At 34.6% G+C, this 22,528-nt stretch overlaps 1 protein-coding gene across 3 annotated transcripts in view; it reads left to right on the top strand.

Annotated features, from left to right (window-relative positions):
• The window catches only part of XRCC4 (X-ray repair complementing defective repair in Chinese hamster cells 4), a 301,541-nt gene that overhangs the window by 29,072 nt on the left and 249,941 nt on the right, over window positions 1-22,528 (top strand). For 2 of the 3 annotated variants that reach the window (XM_011996465.1, XM_011996464.1), the window contains exons 2-3: window positions 221-369; window positions 6,617-6,792. In XM_011996465.1, the coding sequence (XP_011851855.1) occupies window positions 231-369; window positions 6,617-6,792 (315 nt within the window). In that variant the 5' untranslated portion in view covers window positions 221-230. Of the gene's footprint in view, window positions 1-218; window positions 370-6,616; window positions 6,793-22,528 lie in introns of all 3 variants that reach the window. The other variant, XM_011996467.1, reaches the window with a different exon arrangement.

Below are 22,528 nucleotides of genomic sequence, written 5' to 3'. Positions count from 1 at the left end.
GTGAATTAATATTGAAGAAAACTATGAATTTACTGAATGAATATATTATTTACTGAATTTAATGGTTGAATCTAATGGTTGAACCTATTATACAGTTTTTTTGTTCTGCTTATTTTCTTATTTCCTTGGTGTTTATGTAGCTGAGAGGCCAGTACAGAAAAACATCATTATTTGAGTTACAGTTTCTTTTAAAAATAGTAATTGTATTCTCCTGTTACAGGTATTAAGAAATGGAGAGAAAAATAAGCAGAATCCATCTTACTTCTGAACCCAATATTGCTCATTTTCTACAAGTATCTTGGGAGAAAACACTGGAATCTGGTTTTGTTATTACACTTACTGATGGTCATTCAGCATGGACTGGGACAGGTAATATTAAAAACAAAGTTTTTAAAAGTAAAATTTGAGTGTGCTATTCTTCAGTCCTCAGGGATACTTCTCCAATAGATATTGGGTAAGATACGAATTTTACTTGCTATTGCTGTCAAATTTATATACAAGTTTGTAATATTTAATGCCACTTTCTATAATTGATAGTAATAGAAAAACAAGAATGTGTCCTAGAAAATTCTGGTTACCATTTGAATCTTAGTAACTTGTATTTGTTCAGAGTTTTAAAATGATCTCTTTATAGAAAATATAAATAGTACTTTCTAAATATATCTTTTCTCAGGACCCCAGGGAAGAAGTCTGGGGCAGAGGAAGGAGATTAGTTAGGTAAATGGGTTTGTGTTGCCTTGGGGCAATGGAGTAGTGGTAGGTTATTTATTTATTTATTTTCCCCAATGAACATGTATTACATTTGTAACAACACAGGACCAGAGCCTAAAAATTTGTAATGCAAGGTTCACACCCATATTTAGGATCTTGGCTGTGCTTTTAGGAAATACATTTTTTATTTTTTAACTCTTTGTTGATAGTATTTTAAAAATGCTAATGACCATCAAATCATGTATGGAACATGATGGATATAAAGTAAAAGTATTTAGAATTATATTTTCCTTATATAGGAAGTTTTAATACTCTTCTAAAGTATCTTATTGAAAGATTTAAAGAACTATTTTTATAATCATGCAAAAGTCTTTTCTAGAGTTATGTTGTGAATAATGTTTTCTGTACGATAATTTTTTCATGTTAATTTGTATACTATTTGTATCTTCTATTAACTTTAGAAATATTTCTCTAGAATTTGTTACCATGATTATTATATATCGTCTTTAAAATTACATTGTAAAATTTTGTTTCTTTCTTGAGCATTATGAATTCTGTTATACAACACAGTCAAATTGAATTTATACTTACAGAGTTTCAAAAAAATTGTCTTTTTTGACACAGAACAAGTAATGTTGATGTAGGGATTCCTGTAAAATACAGAATTTTCAGGGATAATATTTGCAGTACTTATGATATCTATTTAAGCTACACATTTCTCTGTAAGAGAAATCAGAAATCAGGTTGGTAGTGGCAGTTCAAGAGTAGAAGATTGGTCAGCTTAATTTTATGTATGCCAATTCAGAAGACAGTATTTCTTGTTTTAGGATGAAGGGTATATAAGGCTAAAGACCAGGGCAATAGATTAATGCTGGTCATCTGGGTGAGAAGAGCAGTTCTAACAACACAGCTTGGAAGCAAGTCCTAGGGGAAGTGGTTGCTTGTATGTAAGGAATACTGTATTTATAACTTTAGATATTTCTAATTGGCAAATGGCATATTCCATATATTAAGTTATTGTCAGACAGATGACCTTATGGTGTTTCAGGAACCTTAATTATCAAAAGAAGAGACTGAATTCTAATCTAGTCCATAAGCCTCATTCACCAAGACAAAAATCAATGATAATATGTTATTTGAAATTTTTTATCACTAAGTATTAGGGGGAAAAAGAGCACTTCATTAACTCTTTATCTCTTAATTTAACCAGAAATGTAAGTTGATCTTAAATTTATGGAACATTTCATTTATATCATACAAATTGTGCTGGCATCATTCTTAATGATATTAACATGAATTATCGTTTCACTAGACAGTACAGATCTATATTGAGCGTAAGAGACACATTTGGTTTGTCAACACTCTACGCAATTATCTAGACCAGTACCTACGAAATACGTTCTCAATGAATACTTTTTTGATTGAAAGAATGAAAGGATGTCTCAAATATATAAAACTGGTCTGAGAAAAAAGAAAATAAATTGTTCATTTTAGAGTTAGCATGTTTTTGAATGAAAACTCCAGTTTTATATTTACTTATTGTTGACATTTATCATAACTGCAGTATATTCTACCATTTATTTTTTAGCTAATGGAATTTCGAGTGACAAACTGTGATATCAAACTTATGTATTCTTTGGTAGATTGTTAACATTTTGGCTTCCTGTACCAAACACGCTTGAAAACAGAAAATTTTATAGTGTACTATGTGGTCATTTTATTTTCAAAAATATCTAATAATGTTTAAATCTCTCATGTGTTTTATGCCTTCATTCATTTCTATTTTCTTGTTTACATATCAGGGACAAAATAGGAAATCAAATAATATAACAGCGTGCCCATGTTTAGTTAAGGCTTATTCCGTAAATGTGATCTGGTACTTTACATGTAGACAATAAAATCACTGAGGACATTGAAACAATTAAATAACTGAAACATGGAAATGGATTTCCTTCCTATACCTCATCCTGTTTTTTTTGTTCAACATTTTGATTGCTGCAACCTTCAATTTGGACAACTTTTCTTCTCTTTTCATTTGAGTGAAATTAAAAGGATGTAAGTTTCCTTTTAATCTCCCCCACACTAAACTCACTGATTTCCATTAGCAATGTTTTATCTAATGAATGTTTTTAAGGTCCAATTATCTAATTATCATGTGGTCTATCATCACATCAATATTACAGGGGGTTGTATCACAGGGTTAAGTCACAAAGTGGGTGAATGATCGATGACTGTGACTTTTATAAGAATTCTTACTGGCAGTGGGAAACTTGTATCACCCATCTCTGGAGTAGTTTCAAGTTTATCAAAGAGTAAATTAAACTTTACTAATTGTTTTATTATCCACTAACTAGATCCACTTATAATTATCTTAAGCATTAATATTTTTTGACCTATATGGAAATAATGACAGAACTCAGTGGAAAGAGTACTTTAATAAATCAAGCAATGAAATGGGTTTATGATGCAATACCAACTGGAATCCTAATGGTATGGTAAGACTGTATGTCTTCTGAGCTCCAGTACAAGCTTAGGATGTGTGCAGGCTTTTGGTTAGTTATATGTAGGTATCTGAAGGAAAAAAATCTTCTTTCCTCACTTACATCTTCATCTAACTATAAACACTGCAAAAGTGATGCTTTTCAGTGTCAAAGTGAGTCTCAGTCTGACTCCTACTAGTCTGAGAATGGTTCCTTGTTTTTTGGTCATGTTGCCCTGCTCATGTTTTATGCCTTATTATGTGGTTCAGATGCATTCTTGCTGAATTTTATTATTTCCATTGCTTTTATTCTTGGTCACTGAAGTTTTAGAGCATCGAGTGCTTACAGCTGTAGTTTTTCCAGATGTTCTTGGCACAGAATTCAAAACTGGTGACCAGGTTGGTTTTTCAGGATTAAAGCCCTATGTAGGCAGTCAGATTTCCACATTTACTTTTATAGGAAATTTTCAAGTACATTTTTGAACAAATACCTGTTTTATATAATTTCCTTTCATATGTTTTTTCTCCTTCAAAAATTAAATATTCCATAATCAGCACAGTATTCATTGGGAGAGGAAAACAAGAGGATATCTACGATGATAACTGACAAGATATCTAAAATGTTATCTAAGATATTAGCACTTGAATTTGAGCTCCATAGGCTAGCATTTTAGGAATGAATGAGTGAATGATTACATATTTTCAGACAGGTATCTTTTCACTTTAATGAAATTTAGAATACTTTTAACTAGATGCTTTTTAAATAGTTGTTCTCTATTTTCTTTTGTGTTTTCTTCAAGTTTTTCTATGATTGCATTAAAGATGGCATCTGCAAATTTATTTCCTATTTCTCTGTGAAATAACTGTTCTTCCTAGGTATTGGTGAGTTAAAGTTAGGTACTTTTTAACATAATGCAAACATAAAATAGGAAATTATTCCTTAAATAGGAAGCATTTATCTTCTTATTTTTGTTTTTTTAGAAGAGCTACTAGGGCTTTTGAAATAGGTTTGATAGTGATGATCATATTAAATGTGTCCGCTTCCAATAGAGAAAATGTGAAAGTGTTTTAGAAGCTGTTAATATATGAATATAAGCTATTTTTATTCTTACCTCATTTCAAACATTGTGTGAAGTATGAGAATCATATTTTATTATCAAAACTTGTTATCAAAAATTGATCATATAAAATATATTGGTACCTTTCAAGACTCCCTTTTTCATTGACTGTCATGGGTCTTCCAGACACTTGATAGCATAGAGACCAAAGGTATGAAAATATGTCTTCCATTTTAGGGATTCTTTAATCATGATTTCCTTATATTCTGTAATATTTTATACTAATGTTGTTTTTCAAAATTATGGATGGAAATAATTTATCCAATGTTTCATATCTCTGCTTCACCTCAAAATAAAACATCCAGAGAGACATGAGTTAATCCCAGCTTCACCAGTTACCTACTACATCACCCTAAACTATTACTTGATCTCTGTGAGCCTCAGTTTTCTCTTTTGCAAAATGAAAATAATATCTGTTTTTCAGTTTTATAAGGAATTAAAATAGATAAGTGTAATGCATAAGTATGAAATTATACAACCATATGGGACTTTTATTATTACTGTGATAGCCTAAATTAACACAGGAAACCATCCAACCACACACACATTCCAACAAATACGAGATTAAATCTTGTAATTTTAAAAACAAACAAATATGCAGACCCATTGCCGCTTTTGAGTGTAAGAAAGGGAAAACCTCAGATGCCATGTTTGAAGAGGTATTTCAAAACCAAAGTAATTGATGGGAATTAAAGCTTACCTGTACATTCATGGAATATCTGAACTAGATACACCTCTAGATGACAGTGAGTATAATGTTTGAGTGAAGTGGAATGTTGAGGCTTCAGACCTCTTATGGAATTGGAGTTGAGCTCTCAGTATAAAGAAAGGAACCTGGAAAAATATACTGTTAATAAAATAATCTTATAAAAAAACTACTACTCTCTGTCCTGAGGATGCAGCATAAAAATAGAACAATCCCTGGGAGGCCGAGACGGGTGGATCACGAGGTCAGGAGATCGAGACCATCCTGGCTAACACGGTGAAACCCCGTCTCTACTAAAAAATACAAAAAACTAGCCGGGCGAAGTGGCGGACGCCTGTAGTCCCAGCTACTCAGGAGGCTGAGGCAGGAGAATGGCGTGAACCCAGGAGGCGGAGCTTGCAGTGAGCTGAGATCCGGCCACTGCACTCCAGCCTGGGCGACAGAGCGAGACTCCGTCTCAAAAAAAAAAAAAAAAAAAAAAAAAAAAAATAGAACAATCCCTAAGGACTATGAGTGAATAAAAGTCTCTAGAAAAATCAGAACCCTAAACCTGTGTTATGTGTGTATGCAAGGTTTAAAATGGAACACTTTGCTTCAAGTGTAAAAATCAAGGTGAAAAATTAACTTTCAAAACTAGTCTCGAACTGATGAAACTTGTAATGACCCCCAGAAAGGCAAACCAGCAACCTTCATTTAAGAACACTTCTTCCCAGAACACTTGCCACTTTGGCTAGTGGCGAGCCGTACTCAAACGTTACAAAGCATGAAAGGAAAACAAGTAAAACAAGAATTTTTCCACAGATAGAAGAAACATAATTTATACTCCAGGAGCCACACATAAATACAGAAATGAAAGAGATCTTAAAATATGTTTATTTAAATATTTAAAAGAAGGGTAGGGTAGAACAGGATATAATGGCACAGGAACAAAGATAATACCTAGAACTGAAAATATGATTACTGAAACAAAAATCTCAATGATAGATAAAACATCAGCTTTAAAAATACCTAGATAAGAGAATTGGAAGCCAGATCTCTAGTATAGTATGTGTTGCAGAGGAGATGCTCAGTACATTTTAGTTTCCTTCCCATTCTTTCCTTATTTTCCTTTCATCCATATTTTCTGTTGTTGGCACATGATATGAGAATAATGAGCTCCACTTTTGCTTTTGTTTTACTCTGCTCATATGAGTGAGAAATACACTGTAGACTATTGAATCTTTGATGCAAGGAAGGAAGATGTTATAAAATATTGAGCTTATTATTCATTATAGGAAATTATCTGGCTTTGACCTAAGAGCAGGTACACAAAGTGGAATTTTCTGTAATAACTTACAATGTGTTTCATCTGAGGACAGAGAAAGAATGTCAAGGGTTTAATGTATTTCACATGAGTTGTGAGTCTAAATTAATGCATTTCTTAAAAATTGCTAGTTCAATAAAAAGGAATAACTTGATTTAAAAATGTGTAGTATAGGGATTGATTTTACTTGTTTAAATTTCTGTTACACGTGATAAATTAGTACTAACAGATAAACTAATATTTTCTCATGTGTAGTCGTTTACTTTTCATTTTAAAACTTTTGTTAATATTTCCCATAGTTTCTGAATCAGAGATTTCCCAAGAAGCTGATGACATGGCAATGGAAAAAGGGAAATATGTTGATGAACTGAGAAAAGCATTGGTGTCAGGAGCAGGACCAGCTGATGTATACACATTTAATTTTTCTAAAGAGTCTTGTTATTTCTTCTTTGAGAAAAACCTGAAAGATGTTTCAGTAAGTAAAACTTTCCAAAATGTTACATAGTAAAATGTCAGAGCACTTATTGAGGGATTATATTTAAATTTAAGTAACTACTATATTATTCCCAGAACACCTCAGAAGCAAAAGCTTGAAAAGTACTTAGTTTCCGAATTGGAAGAGACTTCAAAGCTAAAGTCATTAAATATATTAATGAATCACAAAAAATAATTATTGGAAAATATATTTAGTTTTTAATGCTTGAAAAATTTTAAAGTATTACAGAGTTAATTATAATCTTGAAAAAGGTGGGATCAGAAGTTTTAGCCATTGTGACAGGTCTTATTGAAATAAGTTTTGTGAAATATTGATTTTAAGAAATAAAATAATGTATCTTTGAATATCAAATAATTATGACTTATTTTCTACTTTATTAGAGTGTATTTGAAATTTAAAAATACATAGTCAGGATTAAGGATACTTTATTTATATTGTCAGATTTAAAAATATTAAAATAGAAATAATTTGCAGCCTAAGCTTTGCAGACAAGAGTATCTGCTACTTATTCTGCTCAGTTCCTGCACCAATTCAGATCAAGGCAGGTGGTTTATTTATTAAAGTCTTGCACTAATTATTTGTATATTTTACCGAAGTTGAATAGATATTGAATTTGTTTTTTTAGCCGGTGGTTTTTAGTCATATGTGAGAGCTATCATTTCTGAAGGAGAGGGAAGGAAATGTTTGCTACATTAAGTTAACAAATAGCTATTGAGAATTTGTTTTAGAGCTCAACTTAGTTTAGAAAATTATTTTAAAACAACCTTTTAAATTCAGAATAATTAAAGAGATTTCTTTCATTAGAGAAACATTTGAAGAAACAAATGGAATCATTATAAATATATATTATCATGTAGGGAATAATACAGAGAAACTAGCCTTAGTAATTTATATTTAAAATAAACATTTTCTAATTAGCTGTCAAATTATGTAAGTTTCAATATGCTGTGTTTCTTAAAATGGTAATTTAAAATAGGTTCAGTAAGAAGGTTGGAACTAGCTACTACAATTTTGTTATTTATCGTAAGTGTTCTTTCCTATGGCCCAAGCTCAATCAGATGATATTATATATTACAGAAGTGCAGACTCTTCGAATATTTTGAAGCAGATCATTGCCAAATTGGGATCAATGCCATTTCCCATTCACTAAACATTTGCATGTAACAACTAGCATTATTTTGTGCAGCCATTTTCTAGTTTTTATCTGTTTCATACATATTGATACATAATTCCAAATTAGTGAGGTACATTTTGGAAGGCTGAAAGGCTTTTGATATTTTTGACATGGTAAAAGATGGGGCTTGGTACAGTTGGCATTTATATTAATCTGTTCTCACACTGCTAATAAAGACATAACCGAGGCTGGGTAATTTATAAAGGAAAAAGATTTAATTGACTCACAGTTCCACATGGCTGGGGAGGCCTCACAATCATGGGGGAAAGCAGAAGAGGAGCAAAGTCATGTCTTACGTGGTGGCAGGCAAGAGAACATGTGCAGGGGAACTCCCCTTTATAAAATCATTAGATCTCATGAGACTTATTCACTATCATGAGAACAACACAGGAAAGACCCCCACTCAGGATTCAGTTACCTCCCACTGGGTCCCTCTTATAACACTTGGGAATTATGAGAGCTACAATTCAAGATGAGATTTGGGTGGAGACAGCCAAATCATATCATTCCGCCCAGCCTCTCATGTCCTCACATTTCAAAACCAATCATTCCTTCCCAACAGTCCCCCAGAGTCTTAACTCATTTCATCATTAATTCAGAAGTCCACAGTCCAAAGTCTCATCTGAGACAAGGCAAGTTCCTTCTACCTATGAGCTTGCAAAATCATAAACAAGTCAGTTACTTCCCAGATACAATGAGGATACAGGCATTGGGTAAATATACCCATTTCAAGTGGGAGAAATTGGCCAAAACAAAGAGACTACAGGCCCCATGCAAGTTCGAAATCCAATAGGGCAGTCATGAAACCTTAAAGTTCCAAAATGATCTCCTTTGACTCATATCTCACATTCAAGTGATGCTGATGCAAGAGGTGGACTCCCACAACCATGAGCTGTTCCACCCCTGTGGCTTTGCAGGGTACAGCTCCCCTCCTGGCTGCTTTCATGAGCTGGCATTGAAAGTCTGTGGCTTTTCCAGGGGCACAGTGCAAGCTGTCAGTGGATCTACCATTCTGGGGTCTGCAGGAAAGTGGCCCTCATCTTACAGCTTCACTAGGCAGTGCCCCAGTGAGGTCTCTGTACAGGGGCTCCAACCCCACGTTTCCCTTCTGTACTGCCCTAGCAGAGGTTCTTCATGAGGGCCCTGCCCCTGCAGCAAACTTCTGCCTGGACATCCAGACATTTCTATACATCATCTGAAATCTAGGCAGAGGTTCCCAAACCTCAATTCTTGGCCTCTGTGCACTCGCAGGCTCAACACAACATGGAAGCTGCCAAGACTTGGGACTTGTACCTTCTGAAGCACGGCCCGATCTGTACCTTTGCCCGTTTTAGCCACTGCTAGAGTGACTGGGATGCAGGGAACCAAGTCCCTAGGCTGCACACTGCAGGGGGGGCCTGGACCTGGCTCAGGAAACCGTATTTTCCACCTAGGCTTCTGGAGCCTATAATCAGGGGAGCTCCCGTGAACATCTCTGACATGCCTCGGAGACATTTCCCCCATTATTGTGGTGATTAACATTTGGCTCCTTGTTACTTATGCAAATTTCTGCAGCAGGCTTGAATTTTTTCCCAGAATATGGGTTTTTCTTTTTTGTTGCATTGTCAGGCTGCAAATTTTCCAGACTTTTATGCTCTGCTTCCTCTTGAATGCCTTGCTGCTTACAAATTTCTTCTGCTAGATACCCTAAATCATTTCTCTCAAGTTGAAAGTTCCACAGATCTCTGGGGAAGGGGCAAAATGCCCCTAGTCTCTTTAAATAGCAAGAATGACCTTTAGTTCCCAGCAAGTTCCTTACCTCCATCTGAGAGCATCTCAGCCTGGACTTGTTGTCTGTATCAGCATTTTGTTCCAAGCCATTCAACATTTCTGTAGGAAATTCCAAACTTTCCCACATTTTCCTATCTTCTTTTGAGCCCTGCAAACTGTTCCATTCTCTGCCTGTTACCCAGTTCCAAAGTTGCTTTCACATTTTTGGGAACCTTTATAGCAGCACTCTAGTCTACTGGTACCAGTGTACTGTATTAGTCTGTTCTCACACTGCTAATAAAGACATACTCGAAGCTGGGCAATTTATAAAGGAAAGAAGTTTAAATGATTCACAGTTCCACGTGGCTGGAGAGGCCTCACAATCATGGCAGAAAGAGAAGGAGGAACAAAGTTACGTCTTACATGGTGGCAGGCAAGAGAGCATGTACAGGTGAACTCCCCTTTATAAAACCTTTAGATCTCATGAGACTTACTCACTTTCATGAGAACAGCATGGGAAAAACCCACCCCCATGATTTGATTACCTCCCACCATGTTTCTCTTACAACATGTGGGAATTATGGGAGCTACAATTCAAGATGAGATTTAGGCCGGGCGTGGTGGCTCATGCCTGTAATCCCAGCTCTTTGGGTGGCCAAGGTGGGTGGGTGACCTGAGGTTGGGAGTTCCAGACCAGCCTGACCAACATGCAGAAACCATGTCTCTACTAAAAATACAAAATTAGCCGGGCATGGTGGCACATGCCTGTAATTCCAGCTACTTGGGAGGCTGAGGCAGGAAAATGGCTTGAACCCAGAAGGTGGAGGTTACAGTGAGCTCAGATCACGCCATTGCACTCCAGCCTGGGCGACAAGTGCGAAACTCTGTCTCAAAACAAACAAACAAATAAGAAAACCAAAAAAACAAGATGAGATTTGGGTGGGGACACAGAAAAACCATATCAGCCTAGATGGAGTACTTGCCATGGCTGGCAATACATCAGGTTTTACTCCTTTTATGAAGAAAGAGCTTTAAGTCCTCTTGATTCATGTCTTCTACAGTTGGTTTGGCATCTATCAGCATCAAAGACTCATAATAATCCTGAAAGATTTTTGCTTGCCACCCTGAAAGTAAACAACTTTATCAGAGTCAGCATCTTGAACTACAGGTACTACCTTTTCAAGAAGTGTTCACAAGAAATGCAAACAGCCTAAAAGATTACCAGCAATGCAAAAAGTGTGCTGGTTCCCTACAGAATGTCTTAAACCACTACATTGCAGTCTAAATAGCTGTCTCCTTATTTATTCATTTATTTATTTGTTTATGAGAAAGAAAAGGCTATTCTCAGAACAGTTTGATAAGGAGGAGTTTGTTCATGGCTTGACTTACTTGAGAGGTATTTTGGATATTTAAATGAGGTAAAACTTCCAGTGCTGTTGTCAGCCTTATGGATGGATGCAGCTGAGAGATCACAAATTCATTTGGCCAAAGTGTCATGGTAATCTTCAATATTTAGGATATGCTTCTGCAAACTGATTTCAGAGTGACAATATCTCATAAATTCATCTGCTGGCAAAAAAAAAAAAATTTGCAGACAATTGGAACGAAACATGGCAGACAGAATACTTTTTTGAAGCTAATTTTGCTTGGATGACCTAAAAATTGAGGAGTTTGTAATACTTTTCTTGATGACACAGACATCTGATTGTTGAAAAAAATGACCTCCTAAACTTAGAAGAAAGGAAAAGAATGAATATAAATTCAACTCAAAAAGTTGTGAGTTCTGTTGTTTCTTAATGTAAGGTTGCTCCCCTGTGACAAAGAGTTGCTCCCAGATGCATACCTCTGAGAGTCAGGATTTTAGACATTTATTGCCATCAGTTCAAGAAATTTTGTGTATCTAATTGTGTGTTCACTGTACAATTTGAACATTTTGGATATCTAACTTATATAAGAATTGTTTGAAATTTACATTTATAACAAATTTTCTTTTTTTTTCTTAAAAGGAAGTAACCACTATTTTAGTATTCAAAAATACCTGATATTTTGAAAATACTATCTTATGGTTTGTTTGAGTGAGAGAATTACAAATTTCTCTCTCTCTCTCTTTCTTTTTTGAGATGGAGCCTTGCTCTGTCATGCAGGCTGGAGTGCAGTGGTGCAATCTCAGCTCACTGCAACCTCTGCCTCCCAGGTTCAAGTGATTCTCCTGCCTTAGCCTCCTGAGTAGCTGAGATTACAGGTGCATGTCACCATGCCTGGCTGATTTTTGTATTTTTAGTAGAAACGGGGTTGTGCCATGTGGGCCAGGTTGGTCTGACTTCAAGTGATCCGCCTGCCTCAGCCTCCCAAAGTTTTGGGATTATAGGCGTGAGCCACTGCACCCAGCCAGAATTACCAATTTCTAATGTAGTGAAATATTTTAAATTTTAAACTTTTTGTCAATATTTATACACATGTTTTAGGAGCAGTGGGTCCAAAATTTTCATGAGATTGCTTTTGAGCTTATCCTCCCTAAACTTCCCTTAGGCGTTAATTGGCTTTTCTTTATAGATAACATAGATCCTTTCATTTTAGCTTCATTCTCATTTGAATAAATGTCGGGTGAACAGCTACACACTAATTTCTTTTCTCCATAGAGTGCGAACCCATGTGACCCTTCCTGCCTAGTGCTCTTCATTTAACAGTAGATTGTTCTGGTTGAAAGCATACTGTAGTGCCAGCATTTGGAACTCCTCATCTCTTCAGCACAAGGACTGTCACTCACACAAGAGATCATTTGTGTGCTTTAGGTCACTGTTTTCCCTCTACCTTTAACAATTTATCCTGATTTTGCCATACAGACTTTGTCCTGCTAACAATGCATCTTAATGAATAATATATTCATCTTCCTTGTTTGCTTTCATATCTCACTCTGTTTCTTTAGAAAAAATTCATTTATGAGTCAAAGAAAAGTACTTAATTCTTTTTGATAAGAATAAACTTGGACTAATCATTTAACCTTAACTTCCTCATGATTCTGTTTTTTCATCTGTAAAATTTTAAAGTGATTTCTTAGATTAATTCCAGCTCAGCAAACATGTTGTAGAGCTACATATATATGTATATGTATGTATGTATATATACATGTGTATATACATATGTATGTATATGTGTGTATATATACATATCTATATATACATGGATGTATGTATATGTATGTATGTATATATACATGTGTATATACATATGTATGTATATGTGTGTATATATACATATCTATATATACATGGATGTATGTATATGTATGTATGTATATATAAACATTTTGGCTATAAGGATATGTCTTTCTTAAAAAAATTAATTTAATTTTATTTTAGGTTCTGGGATACATGTGCAGGATGTGTAGATCTGTTACATACGTAGGCATGTGCCATGGTGGTTTGCTGCACTTATCAACCCATCACCTGGGTAGTAAGCCCAGCGTGCATTAACTATTTTTCCTGGTGCTCTCCCCTTGCCTGGACCCCCTGACCAGTCCCAGTATGCATTGTTCCCCTCCCTGTGTTCATGTGTTTTCGTTCTTCCCCAGTGAAGGAAGCCATGAGGTTTGAAGAAAAATTAAACATGATTTAGTACATATATATATCTGTATGTATATACATCTCCACACACACACACACACACGTATATAGTGAATATCTAAAACACTAGAATTTGCTACAAGTCTCTAGTAGAATTAATGCAAAGTCTACTTCTATTTCTTTACCCTCATTTCCCCTAGTACTTAAATAGCATAGAGGTTTATTTTTCAGTGATATAAAAATCCAAATAGGCAGTCCTGAGTTAATATGATGGTTTTATGATTTTGGAGACACAGGCTTCTTTGTTGCCTTGGCTTTTTTTTTTTTTTTTTTAATTGTGACAGGGTCACACTTTTTTGCCTAGTCTGGAGTACAGTGATGTGATCATAGCTCACTGTAACCTCTGATACTTAGGCTCACAAGAACCTCCTACCTTAGTCTCCCAAAGCACTAAGATTACAGGTATGAGTCAGTGTGCCCAACAGTCTACTTTGTAATTTTTAACAGATAGTTTTTATTTCATAGTCCAAGATAACTTGTCTAGTTTTACTATTATGCTCACTTTTGAGGCAGCAGGACCCAGTTAAAGAGACAGGAAATAATATGTGCTTTTTTCTTTAAGATAATCACTCCCAAATTTGATACATTCCTTTTGCTTACGTCCCATTGGCCAGAATGTAGTCACATAGCTTCACCTAGCTGCAAGGGAATCTGTGAAATGTAATCTTCAGCTGCGTCCTGTGCACAGAAGTTTTAATTACTGTGTAAAAACTGAAAGATAGATATTGAGGGTCAAGTAGCAATCTATGCGTTTAACATTCAGGGAAGATTGAAACATCATTCAGAAGGCTTTGTTGTTTTTGTTGCAAGGATATTTGTTTAGTATTTCATTACAAATAAGGGTTTCAGTCATCTCAATTTAAGAAATGTTACAACATAAGGTATATCCTGCTCTATCTTACTATATTTTATAAGTTTTATTTATTTTTTAGTGGAAAATCTATTTTAAGTTTCAGACAGCCTTCCCACATTATTTAACTGACATTTCTCAGATATATGAAAATGAAGTAAAACCAGTTAGCCAAAATAAACATCCAGAGTTCTTTTTTAAAACAGCAGTCCAAAATCCTATATTATTGCCATGTGTCCCTGTGGTTTGAGGGACTCTGAATTCAAAGGGCTATTTCCAGATGAAATATCAGAATTGTAGCATTTATTGTGTCTTCTGCCAAAGATTTTGTCAAAAATAGTAATGACTTTCAGGTCTGTGGGAATATGGGTTGCAGATGTGTTGTTTGAATGTCTGAAAAGGAAATCATAGTATTCTTTGTTTTGGTCATAAAAGTATTTGTGTACATGTGCTATTTTGATACTAAACACTATATAATTTTGTGATCTTTTTGGAATGTGAGGACTAAGTAATGTAAGTGGTGAAGAAATCCCATTAAAAGTATATGGTTTCTAGCTAATCCATACATTAAATTTTATAACTACTTTGAAAAACAAAAATATCAATGTTTAGTTATACTGTTTTTTGTTTATGGACCTATTTTATTTCTTGCTTCATATTTTTCTGCCTTTATTTAAAATGTTTGCTTTGATAAATATTTTAAAGTCATTATATCTTAACTTTTTTGTTCAGAAAAGAAACAACTTAGCATAATAACAGAGCAGAAGAAGGCATGGCATGGTGGCTCATGCCTGTAATCCCAGTACTTGGGAAGGCCAATGTGGGAGGATCACTTGAGGCCAGGAGTTTGAGACCAGCCTGGACAATATAGTGGGACCCTCATCTCTACAAAAAAAGAAAAATGTAAATTAGCTGGGCATGGTGAGACATGCCTATAGTCCCAGCTACTTAGGAGGCTGAGTTGGGAGGATCACTTTAGCTGAGGAATTTGAGGCTGCAGTGAGATAAGCTAAGATTGTGCCAGTGCACTCCAGCCTGTCCAGCCTGGGCGACAGAGACAGAGTGAGACCTTGTCTCACAAAACAACAACAGCAGCAACAACAACAACAACAACAACAAAAACAGAAGTAGAAAGTAGCATGTAAAAACTGTATTGTAAAAGGACATTTCAATTTAATAATATTAATATTTCCTTGTTTTCAGTTAATCTGCTTCAGCATGCAATCTCATACTTCATCAAATGCACTTGGTATTGTCACTGTTTATACATGAAACAATACATGCTGAAAGTGTAAGTGAGTTGCTAAGGAAAACAGAGGTAGTAAGCTGAGCTAGAGTAGAATTCAGGCCTGTTTTATGAATCCCAAATCAATTTTTTAAAAATTTGTTTAGGGATAATTTATGAACAATTAAATGTACCTATGGTGAGTATACAGTTTTCAGTATTCAGGAAAGCACTTTCAAGCCTCTTTGCAGTCAGGCGCCCAACTACCCATTTTCTTCTCCCAACCCTACCTACTCTGAAGGCCCCAGACAGCCATTGGGCTGCTTTCTATCATTATAGATCAGCTTTACATGTTTTAGAATTTCATATGAATGGAACTGTGCAGTGTGTATACTTGCTTATAACTTTATTTGCATAGTATAACATTTTTGAGATGTCTCATTATGTGCTGTATATCAGCATTTCATTCCTTCCACTGCTGAGTAGTATTCCATTGTATAGATATACCACATTTATGGTGATTTCAAGTTGTGGGTTGATGTGAATAAAGCAGCCATATACATTCATGTCTAAATCTTTTTGTGGGTATGTTTTAATTTTTAACAACTTTATTGTGATATAATTAACATAAAATGTGCATATAGAAGGTATACAACTGGGTAAATTTTAAAATGTGTACATACCCATAAAACTATCACCGTAATCAAGATGATAAGTCCTTAACCTGCCCAAATTTTTTTGTACCCATCGTAATTCCTTTCTCCCTCTCTCCTACCTCTTTACTCAGTCCCCAGAAAACCACTGATCAGATTTCTGTCATTATAGATTGGTTTACATTATCCATACATTTAACCATACAGTATGTACTTCTTTTTTTGGTCTGATTTCTTTTATTCAGCATAATTGTTTTGTGATTCCTCCATGTTGTTGTAAGTTTTAATAACTTATTCTTTTTTTCCTGCTTGATGGTGTTCCATTTTATAGATATACCCCAATTTGTTTATGGATTCACCAGTTGGGTTGCTTCTAGTTTTGGACTATAACCAATAAAGCTGCTATGAACATTTAAATATTTGTATGGACATATGTTTTATTTGAATAATATATAGGAGTAGAATAGTTGGGTTATATGGTAGGCATATGTTTAATTTTTGAAGAAACTGCCCAACAGTGTTCCGTAGAGTTTGTACTGTTTTACATTCCCATCATCAGTATATGAGTTCCAGTTTCTCCACATCCTTGTCATTACTTGGTATGATCAGATTTTTCATTTTAGACATTTTAGTGGGTGTGTGACCATATCTCATATTTTAAATTAGCATTTCCCAAATGTCTAATGATATTATTTGCCATCTGTGTATCTTCTATAGTGAGATATTGGTTTAAATCTTTTACATTTGTTTTTATTGGGTTGCTTCTTTTCTTAATGAGTTTTGAAGAACTCTTCATATCCTTAACAGATCCACAATTTGCAAATACTTTCTCCAAGTTTGTGGGAGAAGCAGATAATTTCTTAATTTTGAGGAACTGAATTTTTTTCTTTTATTAATCTTGCTTTTAGATCACTTCTAATACATTTTTGCCTAACTTGTTACAGACTTACACTTTCATGTATGAACTCTATAGTTTTAGATTTTTACATTTAGAGTCCGTGATACATTTTGAGTTAATTTTTATATATACTTTAATCTATGGGTTGAAGTTCATTTTTTATATGAATATTTAGTCATTCTAGCACTATTCGTTGAATTCCCCGCTGAATTTTTCTTGCACTTTGTTGAAAATCAGTTAACCATGTATGTATTATTGGTCTATATTTGGACTCTGTACTGCCCCATCGATCTATTTGTTTAGCTCTGTGCCAGCCATAATCTGTCTTGATTACTTAGGCTTATAATAAATCATGAAGTCTGGTGAAATCATGTCGTATAAGTTCTTCAATTTTGTTATTTTTGAGTTTGCTTTAGTTATTCTATTATTTCAAATATTTTTATGAGGTGTAGAATTATTTTCTCAATTTTTCCAAACAAGTCTGCTGGGATCTTAATTGGGAATGCATTGGATCTACAGAATTGACATCTTAACCATATTAAGCCTTCTGACTCATAAATATAGTACATCCATTTATTTAGGTCAGTGTTTCCTACCCCCGGGAGATTTTGCTCATCTAGGGTCACTTGGCAATGTCTGAAGACATTTTTGATTGTCACGGCCAGCAGCTCCTAACTGGCATCCAATGGGAAGAAGGTAGAGAGATTTGGCTAAGTATTCTATAATGTGCAGGGTTTCCTTCCATACCAAAAATTATATACCAAAAATTATCTGAAACAGTGTCAGTAGTGTTGAATTTATAAATCTTCAGTGAGATCTCATCAATTACTCAGCAATTGTTTGTAGTTTTCAAATTATAGATCTTATACATTTTATATTAGGTTTATCACTTTGAAGCAGAAAGTGAGGTCACTGAATTAAAACTTTCCTTTTTTTCTGATATACAATTTGGGATCTAAATTTTATTCCAAATTCTACTATAACTTCATTCCTCACATTTTGGTATGTTGTGTTTTCATTTTCATTTAAAGTATTTCCTAATTTCCCTTTTCATTTTAGTCTTCACCCTTGAATTAATTAGTAGATTGTAATTTTGTTTTCAGTTTTGTTTGCTATTACAGATATCGTGCCAATACTCGTTTTTAATTTAGGTCCATTGTTGTTAGACAACTTTATGTGACTTGAATCCCTTGAAATTTATTGGGACTTGTATTATGACACTGAATGTAACCTTTATTCAATGTTTTATATGCATTTGAAAGAAATACTTATTTGCTATTTTTGGGTGTTATTAGATTTTCGAGTGTTAATTTTTGGGTATTGATTAGATCAGGTTGGTTGGTGGTGTTAAGTTTTCTATATTCTTGCTTATTTTCTGTCTACTTCTTTTAAAAGTGACTGATAATGTATTAAAATCAAGAACTGTAATTCTGTATTTGTCTTACTTCTCCTTGAAGTAATATCAGAGATTACTTCATGTATTTTGAGCCCTTGTTAATTAGGTGTAAAACATTAAGCTTTGACATGCTGTCTTGATGAACTGCCCTCTTTGTCACTATGAAATGACCCTCTAATTCTATGATGTTATTTGTCTTAAAAATCTACTTTATACATGTTCTTATACTCCTCCAGTTTTCTTTTGATTGCAGTCTGCATGGAATATTTTTTCATCCTTTTGCTTTTAATTATTTTTCTCTTTATGTAAACTAGATTTCTTTTAGGAAGTATATAGTTGGGTGTTGTTGTTTTAATTCAGTCTATCAATCTGTGTTTTTCCATTGGGACATTTAGGCCATTTATGTTTTATGTAATTATTGACAATTACATAAAAAATGGTGGTTTAAAAATCTACTATCTCTTGTTTGTTCCATCTTTATTTTATTTACTTGTTCCTCTCCATTTTATTTGGGCTAAGTATTTTTTATCATTCTATTTTATCTTTTTAGTTATCTTGTTATCTATAACTCATCTTTATGCTATTTTTATGTTTGCTTTAGGGTTTATAGTATGCATCTTTACCTTATCACCGTATGCTTTGAAGTGATATACCATTTCACAGATATTATGGCATCATACTTTCATTTCTCCTTTTATGAGCTTATGCTGTTGTGGTCACACATTTTTTTTCTGCATATCTTACACACTTCACAGTTATTGTTACATTAATATTATTTTTACTTTTAACAGTTAACTTCCTTTTTTAACTTTTCATTTTGAAATAACCTTAGGCTCAAAAAGTTTTAACAGTAGTACACAGAGGTCCTGTGTACCCTTCACCCAGCTTTCCCGATGATAACAATATATAACTGTAGTACATTATTGAAAGCAGTAAATTGGCTTCGGTACAATATTGTTAACTACAGACTATACACAGATTTTTATCAGTTTTTATGTGCACTGTTTTTATTGTTCTTGTTGTTGTTTTGGCATATAGTTATGTGAATTTTGCTCTACATGTGGATTCATGTAACTACCACCATAGTCAGGGTACAGAACTCTTTTATTGCTTCAAAGAAACCTCTTTATTCCCTTGTGTTACCGCCTTTATATTCACACTATCCATCCAATGGAATTCCTGGTAGCCACCGATCTACTCTTTGTCACTGTAGTTTTGCCACTTTGAGAATATTAGTGGAATTGTACAATATACATCCTTTTGAGATTGGCTGTTTTTCACTAACCATAATACTTTTGAGAGCCACCAAATTGTTGAGTGTATCAGTAAATCATTTTCTTTATTGTGGAGTAGTCTGTTATTACTTCGTGCAATGCCATGGGTGCACCACACTTTGTTTATTCATTTATTCACTGGAAAAAACCTTTAGGTTGTTTCCACTTTTTTGGCTACTAGAAAGCTGCTTTTGACATTCATGTACAGGTTTCCATGTGAGCATAAATTTTCATTTATTTAGTACAGGGGTTGGCAAACAATAGCCTGTGAATTGGCTGCCCATTTTGGGAAATAAAGTTTTACTGGAATGCAAGCATGTTTTTTTTTTTTTTTTTTTTTTTAATATGTTGTCTGTGTATACTTTTGTACTACAGTGGCAAAGTTGAATAGTTGCAACAGAGTCCTCTATGGTGTGTAATGACTAAAATATTTACCTTTCGCCCTTTTGGAAACAGTTTGCTGACCCCTGCTCTAGGATAAATATCTAGGACTATGAATGCAGGGTTGTATGGTAAGTATGTGTTTAACTTTAAGAGAAAGTGCTACATTGTTTTCCCAAATGGGTGTACCATTTTACATTCTTACCAGAAATACATAAGATCTGCATTCTTATCAGCATTTGGTATTGTCAGAATTTTTGCCTTTAGCCGTTCTAATAGGTGTGTTATGGTATCTTATTGTGGCTTTTATGAACATTTCTTTAATCGCTAAGGTGCTGAAAAATCTTTTCATGTGTTTATTTGCCATGTGTGTATCCCATTTGGTGAAGTGTTTGTTCAAATCTTTTACCCCTTTTTGATTGTATTTTTGTTGTATGTGTAATTTGTAACTATCTTCTTTAGTCTCTTGCTGGTCTGATCATTTTATTAACAGGGTCTTATGTAGAGCAAAAGCTTTTATTTTTGTTGAAGTCCAATTTGTTGACTATTTTTCTTTTATGCTTTTGCTTCTGGTGTCATGGCTAAGAACTCTTCGCCTAACCCTATGTCATACAAATTTTTGACTATGGTTTCTTTTAAAAGTTTTGTAGTTCTGTATTTTACGTTTATATCTATTATCTATTTTGAATTCCTTTTGGTATAAAGTATGAGGTTGAGGTTCACTTTCTTGGCTATGAATGTCAATTGTTCTAACATCATTAGTTGAAAAGACTCTCCTCTCTCCATTGAATTGCTTTTGCCTTTGTTAAAAATCATTGACTGGACTTAAGTGGGTCTACTTTTGTATTTTCTATGCTGCCTCATGGATCTATGTGTCTGTCCCTCCACAAACACTATACTGTCTTAATTACTGCAGCTACATCCTTACCCTTAAAATTGAGTTATGTGGGCTGGGCGTCATGGCACACACCTATAATCCCAGCACTTTGAGAGACCGAGGTGGGTGGATCACCTGAGGTCGGGAGTTCATGACCAGGTTGACTAACATGGTAAAACCCCGTCTACTAAATGCTAAAAAATTAGCCGGGTGTGGTGGCGCATTCCTGTAATCCGAGTTACTTGGGAGGCTGAGGCAGGAGAATCACTTGTACCTGGGAGGCCGAGGTTGCAGTGAGCTGAGATCACACCATTGCACTCCAGCCTGGGCAACCAGAGTGAAACTCCATCTCACCAAAAAAAAAAAAAAAAAAAAAAAAAAAAAAAATTGAGTTACATGAATCTTCCAACTTTATTTTTTTGAAAAATTTTATTTTAAATAATTTAGTTGCTTTTTACACTTTTAAAATCAGTTTTACTCTAATTATGAAAAAAATTGAGTCTTAGAGTTTATCAACATGGTATATCTATATAAGTTTACTTTGAAATCTTGCATCAGAATTTTGTAGTTTTTAGCATACAGATCCAATGCACATTTTGTTAGGTTTATGCCTAAGTATTTCAATCTTTTTGGCACTGTTATAAGTGGTATTATGTTTTAAATTTGTACAGTGGTTCATTATGAGTATATATTAATAGAAATTCAACTGACTTCTTTTGTGTTAACTGTATATTCTCCAACCTTTCTAAATTCCCTTATTTGTTCTAGGTGGTTTTTGTTGTTGTTGTTTGCTTTTAAGATTCTTTGATAATTTTTTCTTTAGACAGTGATGTTATCTGCAAATAGATGCAGTTTTAGAGGCTGTCTCAGAGAGCTTCAAGGCCTGGACAGCAGAGACTTGCTACAGGGATGGGGCTGCCACAGAGTCCCCACGAAGTCAATGCCCAGGGGAACTGTGGGGTGTGAGCTGCTGCTGAGAGCCCCCTTCTCTACTACTGCAATGCCTGGTAGAGCTGTGGGAAGAAGGCCACCTGAATACTCCAGAACTAAGAGCCACCAGTATGCAGTGCTAGCCTGGGAAAGCTTACAGACATCGGTTTTAAATGTGTGAGAGCTATAATGTGGGCTGTGCCAGCAAAGCCATGGGGGCAGGCATGTGCAAGTCTTAGAGACTCAATCCTTCCTATGTATCTGGAAGGTGGGACATGGAGCCATATAAGATTATTTTCCAGCCTTATGATCTAAAGTTGTATGCCTTATTGGGCTTTAGACATTTCTGGGACTTGTAACTCCCTTCTTTTTTCCTGTTTCTCTTTTTGGAATAGAAATATCTGTTTTATGCCTGCATTGTGTTTTAGAGCGACAAAACTTACCTGTTTGATTTTACAGGGAAATGTGCTTCAGGATTAATTGTTCCTTGAGTCTCACCCATATCTGATTTAGATGAGACTCTGAACTTTAGACTTTTGTGTTGATGCTGGAATGAGTTAAGACTTTTGGGGCTATTGGGATGGAATGGATGTATTTTGTGTGTTATAAGGATATGAATTTGGGGGGCTAGGGGTGGAATGCTATGGTCTGAATAAGTCTCCCAAAATTTGTGTGTGGAAAACTG

The sequence above is a fragment of the Mandrillus leucophaeus genome, unplaced genomic scaffold (assembly GCF_000951045.1).
Source record: "Mandrillus leucophaeus isolate KB7577 unplaced genomic scaffold, Mleu.le_1.0 Scaffold515, whole genome shotgun sequence".
NCBI classification, from domain to species: domain Eukaryota; kingdom Metazoa; phylum Chordata; class Mammalia; order Primates; family Cercopithecidae; genus Mandrillus; species Mandrillus leucophaeus.
The sequence above is the reverse complement of the archived record's forward strand: the minus strand, read 5'-3'. Positions and strand labels throughout refer to the sequence as shown.